Source organism: Panulirus ornatus, chromosome 11 (assembly GCF_036320965.1).
Source record: "Panulirus ornatus isolate Po-2019 chromosome 11, ASM3632096v1, whole genome shotgun sequence".
NCBI classification, from domain to species: domain Eukaryota; kingdom Metazoa; phylum Arthropoda; class Malacostraca; order Decapoda; family Palinuridae; genus Panulirus; species Panulirus ornatus.
The window spans coordinates 58,153,072-58,170,067 of record NC_092234.1 but is presented as its reverse complement, the minus strand read 5'-3'; the positions used below and the strand labels follow the sequence as shown (position 1 = coordinate 58,170,067).

The window sequence follows — 16,996 nt, the reverse complement described above, 5'->3', positions numbered from 1 at the left end:
CCAAACCTGCCGCCTTGCCAGCTTTTATCATCTGCAGAGCTTTCACAGCCTCTTCTCTGTTTACCAAACCATTCTCCCTGACCCTCTCACTTCACACACCACCCCGACCAAAACACCCTATATCTGCCACTCTGTCATCAAACACATTCAACAAACCTTCAAAATACTTACTCCATCTCCTTTTCACTTTATCTCTACTGGTAGTTCCCTCCCTATTTGGCCCCTTCACCAATGTTCCCATTTGATCTCTTGTCTTATGCACTTTATTTCCCTCCTTCCAAAAAATCTTTTTATTCTCCCTAAAATTTAATGATTCTCTCTCTCCCCAAATCTCATTTCCCCTCTTTTTCACTTCTTTCGCCTTTCTCTTGACCTCCTGCCACTTTCTTTATACATCTCTCAGTCATTTGCACTATGTCCCTGCAAAAATCATCCAAATGCCTCTCTCTTCTCTTTCTCTAACAATCTTACTTCTTCATCCCACCACTCACTACCCTTTCTAATCTGCCCACCTCCCACCTTTCTCATGCCACAGGCATCTTTTGCAAAAGCCATCACAGCTCCTCTAGATATATCCCATTCCTCCCCCACTCCCCTTACGTCATTTGCTCTCACCTTTTGCCATTCTGTACTCAATCTCTCCTGATACTTCCTCACACAAGTCTCCTTTCCAAGCTCACTTCCTCTCACCACTCTCTTCTTCTCCCCAACATTCTCTCTTCTTTTCTGACAACCTCTACAAATCTTCAGCTTTACCTCCATAAGATATTGATCAGACATTCCTCCAGCTGCCCCTCTCAGCACATTAACATTCAAAAGTCTCTCTTTTACACACCTATCAATTAACACGTAATCCAATAACTCTCTTTGGCCATCTCTCCTACTCACATCTGTATACTTATGTATATCTCTCTTTTTGAACTAGGTATTCCATATCATCAGTCCTTTTTCATTGCACAAATCCACAAGCTCTTCATTTCCATTTGCAACACTGAACACCCCATGTACACCAATTATGCCCTCAACTGCCACATCACACCTTTGCATTCAAATCACCCATCACTATAACTTGGTCTCAAGCATCAAAGCTGCTAATACACTCACTCATCTGCTCCCAAAACACTTGCCTCTCATGAAAGAGATTTTAAGCGATCGGGGCCTGAACATACAGGAGGGTGAAAGGTGTGCAAGGAATACAGTGAATTGGAACGATGTGCCAGGAATGGATGAAGACATGCAAGTATGAATATTTACTTGTGTATGTATGTCTCTGTATTTATATGTATGTATTTGTGTACATGCAGACCCTAGCCAAAGGTGTTGCTTACTGTGTATGCTTGAGGTTACACCGTGAATGGAGTCAACCTTGGTGAGGCTTTTTCATTGGAAATATAGTCTTTTCAAAGGACTTCTCACTCCAAAGGAGTCTTCTTTTTCTATCATCTGGAAGTAGCACAGCCTTGGGATGCAGGTGTCTTTAGATTAGTTATGGGTAATGCAGATTCTGTAATAGAAATTGGTCCTGAGGTAATTATGAATATATACTAGATACCTAAGCTTAAGCCAGGTACCTAAATTATCGACAGCCCCGTTGGTAGAATGGACAGCTGGGTTTACTGTGGACCAGCTGATGCAACCAGGATTCGAACCTATGTAGGTACAATCTTAGGTGGCCAGTGGATGCATCATGGTCAGAAACGTACACCATGGAGTTTCAGTGACACATCTTACATCCTTGATGTAGATCTACCTTCACTGGGAACTTTTCATACTCATGCATATGCCATACTTTCTTAATAAAAAATTCACAGCACAGAACTTTTCATGGGTTACTACATCAACCCTCTTGTAAGCTTTCTCTAAAATCACAGTTGCCATACTCACAATTGCCATATACAATATACTTTCTTTCTCCAAATATTTCTCAAAAAAACTTTTCAAAGCTAGCACCTGATCCTATGCTCTTTACCTCTCCTGAAGCCACATTGTTCCTTCCCAGTCAGATGTTCTGGGCATGTCACCACCCTGTCACCAATCTTCCATACACCTTATCAGGTATACTCAACAGACTTATACCTCTGTAATTTGCACATTCATTTTTGTTCCCCTAGACTTTATATAAGGACACTGTTCATACATTGTCAGTCCTCATGCACTTCACCTTAGGCCATAAGGATGTTAAAGAGCCTAATGAACCAATCACCAGCACTGTCATCTCTTCATGAGAAACTCCCCTGCAGTTCCATCCTTTTCTGGTGCTTTGACACCCTTCATCATATGCAAGGCTTTCATCACCACTTCATTTTTCCATGCCATTTGCCATGACTGTCATTCTGCATCCACCCTCTTCTCAGACACACCACATCTGCCACCCTGTTATTTGATATATTCCATAGTATTTCAGAATACTTATACCATCTCTTTTTCACCCCTTGTCTGCATGTTACCACTCCATCCTCTCAGTATACTGCTATCCCATTTGTTGTTTTTTCCTAAAGCTTTTAATCTTTTTCTTAAGCATTTTCTTTACTCTTTCAGAAATTCATTAATACTTTCTTACCTCATCTCTTGTTTAACCTCTTTTTTAGCTCTTTTTTTTCCTTAACCTGCTTGTGCTTTCTCTAGTACTCTTTCCACTCACTTACACACCTTCTCTGCAGTAAACATCCCTATATCTCTCTTTTTCTAATTTTCTTTTATTGTTGATTTAATTTTCTTATTCCACCTCTTGCTATGCCTTTTCATACTTTCACATTCTAACTTTTGCATACCATGCACTTCACCCTCAACTTGAGGGTCTGTTTCCCTTAAATTTTTTCACTCCTCCATTCTCATTGTTTCATTTACTCACAACTTATGCCACTCTTCTCTTTTTTAAGCTCACTTACATTCACCATGTCTTTCATGCATGTATTTCCTCTTTTTCTAAAACCACGACCGACTGTTACACTAATCTCCACAACAATAAGAGATTAATAGCTGGTGTTTTGTGAGCAAGTTGTTCTTCTTTATTGACCATGAAAATTAATGACCTTGTCATATTGCATCATAGCAGCATTAAGTTTTTACCATGATCTGCAGTGACTTTTATTTTTCATGCTTCCAGGATCACTTCCAACTTATGGAAGAACCAATTAGCAGAAGAAGAAGGAAGGTGTTAAAGGGAGAAGCAAACTGTGCATTATGGGAGTGTGATAGTTGTGATGCCATGTTCAGGTTTGTGCCTTTGGTGTTAAGAACGGTAAAATTTATAGTTTCTTTTGTCCAGAGATTTTTTTTGTTTTGTACCTAATTGCTCTTCCACATTAGTGAGGTAGTTTCAAAAACAAATGAACAGTGGCCATATTTGCACCCATCTAGTTTCATGGTGTCATATATAATGTATTGAATTCATATCCTATCATCCACAGCCAAACCCACTGATTTTTCTATGGTTTACTTTGACTGCTTTATATACCTTAATTCAGCCCATTGACAGCATGGAGGATTCCCCATATACCACATTGGTCCAGTTCATTCTATCCCATGCATGCCTCTCACCTTCCTGGATGATCAGGCCCCAGTACCACAAAGTCTTCATTTCATCATTCCTTCCTTAATAGGCTTCCCCTTCCCCATGCCTCCACTTTTAACATATAGATCTTTATAGTCCATCTTTGTTTGCTCATTCTCTTCTGCACCTCTTTCTTACATCGTTATTCCTCACACGATTCAACCCATCTCACCCCACATATTGTCCTCAAGCATTTCATTATCAACACATCCACTTATTTCCTCTGTTTTGCATCAAGTCCCAAAACTCATATCAGTACAACACTCAGCACTACTGTACCATCAAAGATACCCTTTTTTTGCCAAAGCAGGACACTGACCAGCTCTTCCACCCATTTCTTAGTGCATCCAGAACCTTACCCTCCTATTCCACCCTGTGGAATGCTCCTGTCACTCCATCCACTGTCACATCCTCTCCCAGGTACCTAAAACCCTACTTTACCTTACTGTTGTCCACATATGTTCTCAGCTTTCTTTTTTGCACACTCTATCAAATTGTTAGTGATTGCTGGAGTTTCTCTCTGGAGTAAGCCATCGGATCCATGCTATTTGCAAACAGCCTAATTCACTTCCCAGACACCCCCCTATTCCCACTATACTGTGGAGCCACCCACATCATGAATACCCTTGGATTTACCACCTCCACCACCCCATCCATGAATAGATTAATCCTTTAACAGTGACAACTATGGTGTTTGCATTTTGACTGTTTTAGCTATTACTACGGGATCTGCATTTTTATCAGCATGCCAAACTTTGAAAGTGGAAGATACACTTAATTGTTAGGTGAGATGCTTTGTGTTACAAGCATTAATAGCACCCGGAAATTATCCAAGAGTGTAAGTTACCCACATAACACAAGGTATCCTTGGTATGTGTGTTCGCACACCCCATGTTAATTAGTGGCTAATCAGTGATTGTCTTTAGGGCACAAATTATATTGATAATGATTCTGCAGATGTTGAACTGTCAGCACTGGGAAAAGTTTTTCACTGGTGAGTAATCCTTTGATAAAGGGGAGATGATGATGATGATGGATGAATTAGCAATAAGTTGTCAAACACATGATAAGCCAAACTTGCAAGGTATGCCAAGTGTATATGTCTATACAGCAGTAAATATGGTTGATTTATCAGATTTTTCCGTTTCTTAACATTCTTGATATTTTTTTTAATAATTTTTGAAGATTTTGAAATAATGCTTTCCAGAGGGACCTGCTATTTGACGCATTTAAGATCTTGAAATACTGTTGTCTAGAGGGTCCCACTGTGTGATGCATTGATCATTTTCAAAGGATAAGCCAATCCCGGTGACATAACACACCCTTGTTGCAGACCTGCATTCACTAGGAACTATTCACCTTCCTCTCTTTGTACTTGCAAATATTTCTTACTTTTCTCGTGAAAATCTCATTACATTCTTTAAATTTCCAAATGACGCATATATTTGTTGGACCTTCCACAAAGTCTCTGTCTCAGATCCATAAAATGCCTTGTACAGTTGACTCATTCTTCAAGTATTTTTGGCATAAATTCCTCAGCATGAACACCTGGTCCATGCACATTCTACTTATGGATCTTGAAATGCCTAAAAAGTCTCATACAGGTACACCGCCGATTTTCTGGCAACTGATGGTTCGGTACCTCCTTTAGTTTGGACAAAATTATGTGAGGGAACTTGAAATTATTGTGGCCACCAGACTAGTTTACTGGGCGGCCACAGATGGCATTGTGTGTAGGGCGCACTTATTTACATTCTTTACACTGCAGTTGTTGATGGTGATACCGCAATTCTGTGAGATTCTTAGCTTATTTTGCATAAATTCAACCCTCACTATGGCTTCTAAGACACATGAAAGTGTCAGTCCTGGTGTCAAACATAAACACCAGTCCATATTGATCCAAGATATGGTAGAACTGTTGAAAAAAATGGACTGTGGCGTTTTGGTGCATGAGCTGTGTGACATCTACAGTATTGGTTCATCATCTGTTCATGATATAAAGAAGCAAAGGGAGAAAATATTGAAATTCTATGCAGACAGCGATTCCAAGAAACAAATGGCGATTAGAAAAACTATGAAAGATGGTAAGAGTACTGAGCACGATCAAGTGATGATGGAAAGGTTTCAACAGCGTTGGAGTGATTGAATGGACTTGTCAGGTAGCACGATAATGGACCAGGCTAAGTTGTCCCATAAAGAACTTAAATTACAACATGAGTGTGACTATAGTGAAGGATGGATTCAAAGATTCAAGAAGCGTCATGGAATTTCCATGAATAAAGTGTGTGGAGAAAAGCGGTCTGCAAATCATGAAGGAGCTGCCAAGTATGTGGACGAATTTGCAAAACTCGTAGCTGATGAGCACTTCAGTCCTGAGCAGTGTATAATGTATTTAATTTATTTATTTAGATTACATTTAATATTTGTTTAATTTAAATTTCTAGCAGTCTATAGTATACCTTAGACACATTGGAGATGCATAATTAGTGGGTTAGAGGTGTGTTGATGAATTGTTATTATGTGATCACGGTTGGTCCAGCAAAATGGTTAATTCGTCAAGGCTTTGGAACCAAGAGCGCCGGAAAATCAGTGGTGTGCCTGTATTGATTTAGGTATTTTTAAGGATTTGAAAAGGTCTTGAATATGGTAAGATTGTTATCTCAGTTCACAAAAGCTCTTAAATTTGTCCTCAAGTTGCCTTTACATTTCCTTTATTTAACGCATGGATTTCAAATGTGAAGATATTTTTCATACTTGTTTGCCGTCTCCTGCATTAGCAACAGGAATAGATGAGGAAAGACTGCATCCACTGACATCCATATTCTAAAGCTCCCTGTCCACAACCACAGACCTTCCCATAGTTTACCACGGATGCTTTGCTTGCTCTGGATTCATCCATTAGACAGTGCATTGACCCCATTCCACTATATCACAGCATTCCAGTTCATTCTGTCCTGTGCACACCTTTCATCCTCCTGCATGTTAAGACCACAGTTGCTCAAAATCTTTTTCACTCCATCCTTCCTTCTCCAATTTGGTCCCCTTGTTCTCCTTGTTCCCTCCACTTCAGACACACATAGCCTCTTTGTCAACCTTCCTTCTCTCATTTTTTCCTCATGTCCAGACCATTTCAGCACACTCTTGTCAGCTTTCTCAACCACTGCTTTTATTACCACATCTCCCTCTTCACTTTCCTTACATACTTGATCTTTGTTAAACCACCTCACACCACATATTGTCCTCAAACATTTAATTTCCAGTACGTCCACCCTCCTCCACACAGCCTTATCTATATTATCTATAGCCCATGCATTGCATCCATATGATATTGCTGGGACTACTTATAGGTCCGTTCACTGCCATGTCCACATCCAGGTAGCTAAAACACTTCACTTCCTTTAAGTTATCTCCATTCAAACTCACATCCCAACTAACCTTTCCTCAACCCTAATAAACTTCATAACCTTGCTTTTATTCACATATGCTCTCAACTTTCTCTTTTCACTCACTCTTCCAAACTCAGTCACCAACTTTTGCAGTTTTTCACCAGTGCTGTTTCATCTGCATACAACAACTGACTCACTTTTCAGGCCCTTGCATCCCCTAAAGACTGCATACTCATCCCTCTCTCCAAGACTCACATTTCCCTCCCTTACCATGCCACCCATAAACAAATTGAAAAATTTTGGCGATATCACACACCCCTGCCACAGACCAACCTTCACTTTGAACCATTCACTCTCTTCTCTTCCTACTCACACAAATGCCTTCTACCCTTGATAAAGACTTATGTTTCTAGCAGCTTTCCTCCCACACTGTATGTTGTTAAGACCTTCCACAAGGCATCTCAATCTACTCAGCATATGCTTTCTCCAGATCCATAAATGCCTCATACAAATCCTTGTTTCTCTAAGTATTTCACACACACATTCTTTGAAGCAAGCACCTGATCCACACATCCTCTGCCATTTCTGAAACTGCACTGCTCTTCCCCAATCCTGTTTGTCCTCTTGTCTTTTGCTCATTTTTATTCTCCCTAAAGTTTACTGATACTCGCTACCCCCTAGTCTCATTTGCTCTTCTTTTCAACTCCTGTACCTTCCTCTTCATCTTTTCCTTAAACATTCCTCAATCATTTGCAGCCCTTCCCTGCAAGTACTTTTCAAATGCCTCTCATTTATTTTTCACTAGCAATTTTACTTATTCATCTTACATCTCACTTCCCTTTCTAATCTGCCCGACTCCTACCTCTTGCATGCCACATGCATCTCTTGGACATGCTAGCAAAGCTTCTACAAATACCTCCCTTCCTCACTCACTCCCCATGCTTCATTTACTCTCACCTTTTGCCATTCAGTACCTAGTCTCTCCTGGTATGTCCTCACACAAGCCTCTTTTCCAAGCCCACTTACTCTCAACACTCTTCACACTGACATTGTTTCCTCTCTCCTAAAAACCTATACAGATCTTTACTCTCACCTCCACAAGATAGTGATCAGACATCCCATGCTCCTTTCAACACATTTACATCCAAAAGTCTCTTTTTTACACATCTGTCAATTAATATGTAATTCATTAATGCTCACTGACCATCTCTCCTGCTCACATACATATATTTGTGTGCACTTAATTTCATGTTTCTACATGTGTATATTACTTCAATTTTTTGAGCTTATGATCAAAAAGTTCATTATACTATACCTTTTTCATATCCTTCTCTTGTATACTTTCAAGAAAAAGATACCTCAGATTTTCGAAGTATTGATCTTAAGAAGCCTTAAAAAGGTCTTAAGTTTGCTAATTTGATATCTGTGGGGACCATGTTACCTTTCCTGAAGCCTTGTACTTTGTTGATATTCCTCCCAGTGATTCTTTAATCTGCCTTCTTATCTGGAGTGTCCACAAAAGACATTGCCCACAATATATTTTCAAAGGCAATACATGGCTAAAGTTCAGCATCGGTATAAGCACATGACGTTCTCTGGGTGAAATCATTGTACAGCTGGTTATCAAGACTTGTGTTTCTAATGATGTGAGCATCAGCAACCCACCTCAATGTGCCTCAGAGTATCTTTCTGTACTTTTCCTGGCTACTATTACATTTTAGGAATTTTACTTCTGGGCACTGTAATTTTTCCGCCTGTGCTTCAAGATGCTTGACTTACCTTTCTAAGGAAGAAAAGCTCAAATTCTCACATGAAGCAAGAAAAAATATGGGACACATGAGATTTCTAGGTTCACTGGGCATTCAGGAGGCACAATCAGGTGGTTGCTTTCTGCAACACCTTATCAGTGCCTCACTTCATTCAGGAGATCAAAACCTTATGGACCCAAAATATGGACCTAGAATACTTCAGAAACCTTGCCTATTCCATGTCTAGACATCTGTGGATGGTAATCAAGGCCAAAGGAGAGATGACAAAATACCGAACTGTAGGTGTAACATTGTCTGAAAATGTTTGGGGAAGTGGACAAGATTTTTTTTGCAGACACTGTAGCATGACATGTTTATGCACCTTCTTGAGTTTGAATAGTTGTGAACACTCTTTTTTCATAGAATACTGTAACTAATCCTGAAAATCCATTTTGGCATATGGTGTAACAGTTGTAAGAGTATAAGCAAACAAGCTGAGGGCTTCCAGCCAGGCCATACTCACTGCATTATGCTTACTAATTGCATATGTCCCCAAATTTGTGATTGATCAGAGGGCAAATTATGGATGGGTTACCCTTTCTAGTGAGGGATACATTACAATTTTGTGGATCCCAGCAGATTTCTGCAAACATATGATGGTTAGTATCCATAATAAACAGTCTCATCCTAGCTAAACAATCCATGGAAGGATTTTACTGGGAGAGGTTAGGCCTATCAGAAGACATTCTTATTTTAGTGTTCATGTGGAGACTAGTTCCTTTGGTAGTACAAACAGGATACTTTCAACAAATTTGTTGTGTTCAGAGCTGCTATGATGTCTGTTTATTTCCTACACAGCTAGATTTTGGAACTCCTTAGTTTCTCCTGTCTTTCCAAATGACAACTATTTGTCTGTTTTTGAAATGTAGGTTTTCTTTCTCCAAAACGCTTAGAACACTTTTCTGTGTGTACTTCTCACTTTAGCTCCCTTTTATATTCTGTTTAAGTTCTGGTCTTACTGAGAGCTTTACTGTGACCAAAGCTTTTGTCATAGAAAGAATGATAAGGAGGAGAGTACAACACCATGAGTTATTACTGTAAGATGTTCACGAGAGGTTCCATTGACTACTCAAAACCATCTCGTTAAGACTAGCAAAATAATGTTTAGATTAAAAGCATTTGCTGTTTGTTGTAATAAAGTGAATTGTATGGATATTAGCAATGCTCTTGGAAAATGTTCTGGATTATGATCACTCCCCTTACACGTGGTTGAAAGGAGGGACTTTGTACATTTACATAACACTTAATATTATACTTAAACATAGAATACTCCCTAAACTGTGTATGAAAAAAATAATGTAGATCTATTGTAAAAGAAAAAATGAACAAATTAGAGAATAACACCAAGAAACAAAACTTCATTTATCCATGTGAAAATTAGTACGGATTGTTAGTGAGGGAAATTTGATTTGTGCAACTTCAGTCACTCCTGCAAGAAGAGATAAGGTTGTTTCCTGGGGGTTATAATCCATAAGTAGGCTAATTAGGAATATTAATGAATCAGATCTGTATGATTTATCTCAGACACCCATGATACCAAGTCCCAATATAGAATGAGATGATCTGAAGTTTGTAATATTTGAATGAAAAATTCATTTGAGGAAAGGAGGTAATTGATTCTTGTAGTTTGATGTTAATGATGTATTTTTTTTTCTAAAATTGATGCATTCCTCATAATCTCAACTATACACTTTTTCAGTGAATATATAATTATGATAGTAAAGTTTCATCACTTTGATTTTCATCACCTGTATCCTGAAATATTATTGATTCACACTGATACCATGGAATTGACAAATCTTCATAATTTGCAGGATGAATAAGCATCAGACATCTAATACAGTTAATGATTTAGGTTTTTGTTTGTTTCTATTACTGTTAGACATAGTAATGTAAAGCTTTTGACCCTGTTCTTGCTGAAGTATTAATGGCCTTTTATGGAAACTTTTGCAGGTCCAAGATGAGCCGTGACCTTCACATGGAAGAAGGACATATGTTCACATGTTACATATGTGGTTGGCAAGGAAGGAGCAAGACCAAGTATGAGGTTCACATATCCACAGTACATTGTAATCAGCAGGCTCGTTGCTTGGCATGCAGGTAATAACAGTTTTTTTGTGCATATAATTTGGTATTTCAATGTAGGGAATCATGCTGTTATGTAGAGTTTATTTTAAGTATAGCTAGAAACCTCTAAACTCAGTTTCTTCCTTTTTTTCTTTCAGAAATTCTTGAATTTCTCTTCTCCTTTGATGGCTTTATGGTTATCTTGATATATTATAGAAGCCTCACATTGTGCAGATAGTGAAGTCTGCCTTTCAAACAGATTTTTTTTTCAGGTACTGGAGGTTTGTCCTCTGAGCAGGTACTGTATTCCAGATTTACAAATATCTGATTAATCCATGCTTTTGAGTCTATGGTGGCCCAAGTTCCAAACACTTAACAAAGTTGGGTCTGAAGCATTTAGACCTATCATTGCTACCAGTGTGTTGTCAAAACTCCAATTTTTCTGTATTGCAGTGTTCACTGTTATTCCTTATTTTATATATATTGCTTGGTTTATACTTCCAAGAGCTGGGTGTGTTTGTATTGACAAGGTCAGCTGTCAGTAATTTGAGGATGGAACAATGTGATGTTTTGTTTCTTTCCCTGTATAACTGAGCTCTGGCACTCTAATTTCAAGTGTTTTTCCTAACAACAAGCTGACCCTGTTGAAAGAAAAAACCTTTTACTTCCTCTTATATTTTTAGGCTACTCTTACCATATATCTATTGTTTCTTTTTCTCTTCCTAGTGGTTTGGCATTTGAGTGTTAGAGTCAGTCTGTTTCATATCTCTAGGGAAACTTAGTATTCCTGATGAGAAAACACTGGTCTTCCTCACCCTTTGCTAACCACTCAGCCATAGATAGGCAAGCCTGCTTATTTTAGGTCCTCCTTTGGCCTACCAGAGATTGCCACATAGATGATGTCATTGATCCACTTAGTCCCAGCTGCTAGCAGCTCAGAATTTGTAGACTGTAGGCTTCAACCCAAAGGTGTTCACAGTTAAAGGATAACCACTGGCACTTTCCAGTACTCCCTGAATGAGGAAGTTTTTGATGTTCAAAATTGGTACACAGACATGGCAGTTCCACCTGATGCCATTTGGTTTATGCATATCTCCACAGAATTTTTTCTAGAGTAATTTTGGTCCTGCTCTGAAAACTCACATCTTTCAAAGCGATAGTTCTGGCCTACATAGACAACCTTTTTGATTATTGCATTTGTAATAGGAATATGACAAAAATGGCTTTGTAGGTCCTGAATACCTTTCAGGAAGTGAGTTTGAGCTCTAAATGGCTAGGAATAGAGTAAATTTCACAGCTTCTCAAGGACAGGGCTCAGGACTGTGTAGTTGCTGCAATTGCCTTACATTCTCAGTCTTTGGTGTCTCAGTGCCATCTAGAGCAGCTTGTGGGAAGTTCACTTTGGTCGCCTTTTGCAATGACATAGCATGGCTACTGGTCAAAAAAGGTTACCGTCTGCATGAACAATTTCTTTTCTACAGAGAGCAGAGATCTTCAGAGAGCATTTGCCCAGAAACTCTTCACGTACTTACTTGGATGGATTAACATAAACTGACTTCTATTCTTTGGAGAAGTATGTAGATGTTGGCACTTAGTTGGAGGTACAAAAAGCCATTCATAATAAGAAAGAGTAACAGTTGGTCTCATGATGAGTGTTCTGAGTCTAGGGCACAGTTTTTACCTGATGGACAGTATTGTGGATCTCCGCTGCCTGATGAACAAAGGCTCGTGTAAATTTTTGCTTTTCTCAAGACTTATAGGATAGGAAAAGGTTCTCTCCCTGGCTGTGTCCAAAGTCATTTTACTCTAAACCTCTAATCACCAAGAAGCATACTCTGTCTGGGCATATATCTTATTAGAATTAGACACCATGACAACAGAAATGTCTGTTAGTGAAGGGGGTTTTCAAGTGGATCTTGTTCTTAGCAGTTGCATCCCAGGTGAACCTCTTTGCCAGCAGAACCAATGCATATCTTGTTGTGGACAAGGCTAGAGGAAATCCAAAACTTTTCCATAAATTCCTCAGGGGTCAGATGTCAGCTAAAGAGCATCTAAGCAAGCTGAGGGATTCAGAGTGAAAAAATGTGGAAGATGATGTAAGGATATGTGAGTAGCTGAATAAGTAATGTGGTCAAAAGTGATTTCACAGTTGAAGATGCTATATCCTCAGCACTACTGAGATGGGATGGGAGGGAGGTTTATAAAACAATGAGATATCAAGAAAAAAACATTAATGGATTGCTATTGGATCTTGACCTAATAGAAGATGTGTGCAGGTACATCAGACCGACTTTTTGAAATACACAAACTTCAAACTCATCAATAAGAAATGAGATTGGGAAGGAAGCACTAGAATAAAGACCAGTCTCCCTGACAACTGTGGTCTGTTCAAGTATTGGAAAAGATGATCTTTGGTCAAAAGGATGACTTTATCTACAGAGGATAAACTACCTAAGTGAGAGGCAACACAGTTATAAGGAGAGAAAGTCATATTTAAAGAACCTCTTCAATTTCTAAGAGAAGGTTTGATATGTTGTAGGCAAAAGGGAAGGCTGGTTGGATTGTTTGTATCTGGACTGTCAGAAAGCATTTAACTCTGTAAATCAGGGGCGAATGATCAAGAAGCTGGATCACCTGGCAGGAATAAGGGGAAGACTCCTCATATGTATAGATTAACTTAGTGGAAGGGAACGAAGGACACATGTTAGAGAAGCCTTCTCTAATTGATTATAGGTCACCAGTGGAGTACTGTTGAGGAGTTATGTTGGACCATTACTCTTCTTGATATATGTGAATGACTTGTCACAAGATATGGACTCCTACCTGCATTTGTTTGTAGATGAAGTAAAGGTCATGAGGGAAGAGAAAAGTGAGCATGATTGCATCAACTTACAAGGAACCTGAACAGACTCCAAGGCTAGTTTGATACATGGTTAATTAGATTTAAACTGAGCAAATGTGAGGTTATGAGGATGGGAGAGCTTGAAAGAAATGTAATGGATGTAGACACAACAGCACAACATGCTAAAAAGTGCTAAAGTGAAACTGTCAGATGAGTTGCCTCAGCAAATATTTTACTCTTTGCTTTTCATATCCCATGCTTTATTACATTTTATGAATAACCTACTAAATTTTACTTTGCTTTAGCTTTCCTAAGTTCTTCCTGGTTTGATGACTCCGAGTCAAAAGTAGCCATAATCAATTTCCACTTGCGTCTTGGTTATAACCACCAATTCCTATCCTTTCCTGTGTCAGAGAAATAAATAGCTGGCAGTCCCATAGCCTCCACTAATCTTTTAACAAAAATTTGTTCTTTTCCCTCTCTTCTTTTTTTGATGTATTATCTTCCAAGCCAAGAATAATTGGTGATTTATGTCTGTCAATCTCCTGCATTATTAAGCTTACCTTTGCCGTAATGGAAGAAAGGTAAACAAGCTTTTGCTCTAAATATGCCACCTAGATGCAGGACAATGGGACCTCTATTATTTGTCTTTTCCATGCACCTTGAGGACAAGTTGAGGAAACAAGATGACAGTACCAGGAACCATGAAATATGCATGAAAGCAATAAAGGTGGCCCTAGAATACAAGGTGAAGAAACTTTAGGACATTGTTAGACACTGAAAAATACCAGCAGTAGAGGTGGCCAAATAAGCAAAGTTGTGTTGAAGCATGAAAGAATATAAATCTGGAGGATGCCTCCAGCATAGGTACATATGAAATAATTGGCTATGTAGGGGAAGGGGAAGGAAGAACTATGATGTGATTTTAAGAATGAATGTAAACACAAATCAGAAGTAACTGAAGATGATCAGTAGTCTAGGGATCCTGAAACAGATACACAAAATGAGATATTATGTAAAGCCACTGAGGAGGCAGTTTATACTTTTCAGAGGCAAGACAGTTAGGGAAGCATATGGGGGAATGGATGGAAGACTTGGTCCTTAAGCATGCAAATAAAGTTGCTAGAAAAAGAGGGGTTCAAAGGAGTGTTTGTCAAGTGTGACAAACCAAAGGAAGAAAGAAAAAGGGAGGAATAACACCTCAGCTTTTAGCTCAGGGAGGTCAGAACTAACTAATAGCAATTGCCTTAGGCTGAAGATTCTTTGTACAAATGCAGATGGAGTTCATTTGTTGTATCATAGGAAGCAGTTCCACCATTGTTGGAGTGATAAAGACAAAGCTAATAAAAGAGATACTTTAACCAAATCTGTGTGGAGAGGTGCACAAGAGCAAGGAGGGACAGAAAAATATGAGATACCATTGAACATTAACAGACTAATTGGAGAGAAAGGTGGTCCATCAGGATCTGAATTCCATTTCATCCTGAATACTCCCTTAGGGGAACAAGGAATTCACAAATTGCTATGGAAAGTATAAACTTCCCATGTTCCGACAGTGATGGAGTGCATAGGTCCCCCCCCATCTCTCTCTCTCTCTCTCTCTCTCTCTCTTTTGCAACTATATAGCCTAGAAGGATATATAGAAAGATATACCATATAATCTGTGCTTAGCAGCAAAGTGAAGGTATAAAAGAAAATGTTTTAAACCTTATAGCCTCTCAACAGGGGAGATACAGAGTTGTTAAGCCCTCAAGAATGCCATGGAACACACCAAAAATAAATCAGACAAAAATATATAACAGCCCAACTAGGAAGAGGAAGGTAAAGCAATTATTCAGTATACTGCCTGGAGAAATAAGAAACGTGCATGGAAAAATTACAGCAGCATTTAAAAGAAATCTTGACTTATGGTTGAACCAAAAATTGATAATTATGTATTGCACATGGCAGTTGAGATGAATAGTTTGTTCATCAAGCAAGGTGATTGACGATGATCCTGCCATTCTGGCTACTCTCGTCACATATACTCTATCTGATTGACGAATTGGTTCTAAAGTGTTTTTGCAGTGGAAGACGCTATAGTCTCATCACCCATGTGTTGGAGTGAAGAGGAGATTTAGAAAACATTGAAATATCTAGAAAAGACAGTACTAAATATTAAAAGGTCACCATATGAGCTGAAGGTGGGAGCAGACACACTTGACAAACCTTTTGAAATGCTGTTCAAAATGTTACTAGAGAGAGGCAAAGTGCCACGGGAATAGAAAAAGAAAACATCATACCTTTTCATAAGAAAAGAGACCAGGAACAGGCTTTGAACTACAGGTGATCTTACTAATGAATTGGTCTGTAAGGTTCTGGAAGAGAGAATTTGAAATTGAATAGGTGATTTTCCACAAAGGATGAATTATCAAAGTGAGAAACAGCATGGTTTCAAGGAAAGAAAGTCATGTATAAGTGACTTCTGTCTTATACAGAAGGTGAATGTAGGTGCATTATTTGTATATGAACTGCCAAAAAACTGACACTGTACTGCATGGGAGATTGATTAAAAAGCGGGATAATCAGGCAAGAATAGGAGGGAAGCTGCTTCATTGGATAGATTACTTAAGTGGAAGGAAAAAGAAGGATGCATTTAAGAGGAGCCTTTTCCAAATGGATTGAGGTGACCATCGCTGCCCCACCATGTTTTGCTCTGGGACCATTACTATTCTTGATCTATGTAAGTGACTTTTTTGAAGATATCGACTCCTATCTAAGTATGTTTGCAGATGATTCAAAGGTTAGAAGGTGAGTGAAAAGCATGGAGGACTGCATCAGCTTACAAGGGGATCTTAACAAACTGATACATGGTTGATGAAATTCATCTCAAATAAACATAGAAGGACTTGGGAGTTGGCTTTGTCTCAAATCTGTCACCAGAATTCCACCTAAGGAAAAAAGATAAGGAGACCAACTTTCTGCTCGTGAATTAAAGTTCTTGGATATGGAATTATTCGGCAAGCTGTTCACATATACAAGACCAAAACTTAGAATATGCTTCTCAGTTTTGGTCAGCTCACATAAAGAAGCACAAAGAGCTGGTAGAGAAGGTGTGGAGAACAACAAAGATGGTACCAGTATTAAGACAGCTGAGTTACAGGGAAAGGCTGGAGGCTTTATATTTGCCCACCTTGGAGGAGAGAAGATTGAGTGTTGGCCTGATCATTATTAAAACAGATCGGTGACATAGACAGTGAACAGTTCCTCAAGAGTTTTAGGGTATACATTTATATTTTACAAAACCTAGCTGGCTTTCTTTTATGAATTTTTTTGTTAAGTAATGAGATTCTCCATTGTG

The 16,996-nt window shown here is 38.8% G+C and overlaps 1 protein-coding gene across 3 annotated transcripts in view; it reads left to right on the top strand.

The window, feature by feature from the left end:
• LOC139751566 (uncharacterized) overlaps positions 1-16,996 on the top strand; it is a 307,619-nt gene that overhangs the window by 247,010 nt on the left and 43,613 nt on the right. For all 3 annotated transcript variants that reach the window (XM_071667138.1, XM_071667136.1, XM_071667137.1), the window contains exons 3-4: positions 3,107-3,216; positions 10,701-10,847. In XM_071667138.1, the coding sequence (XP_071523239.1) occupies positions 3,107-3,216; positions 10,701-10,847 (257 nt within the window). The remainder of the gene's footprint in view (positions 1-3,106; positions 3,217-10,700; positions 10,848-16,996) is intronic.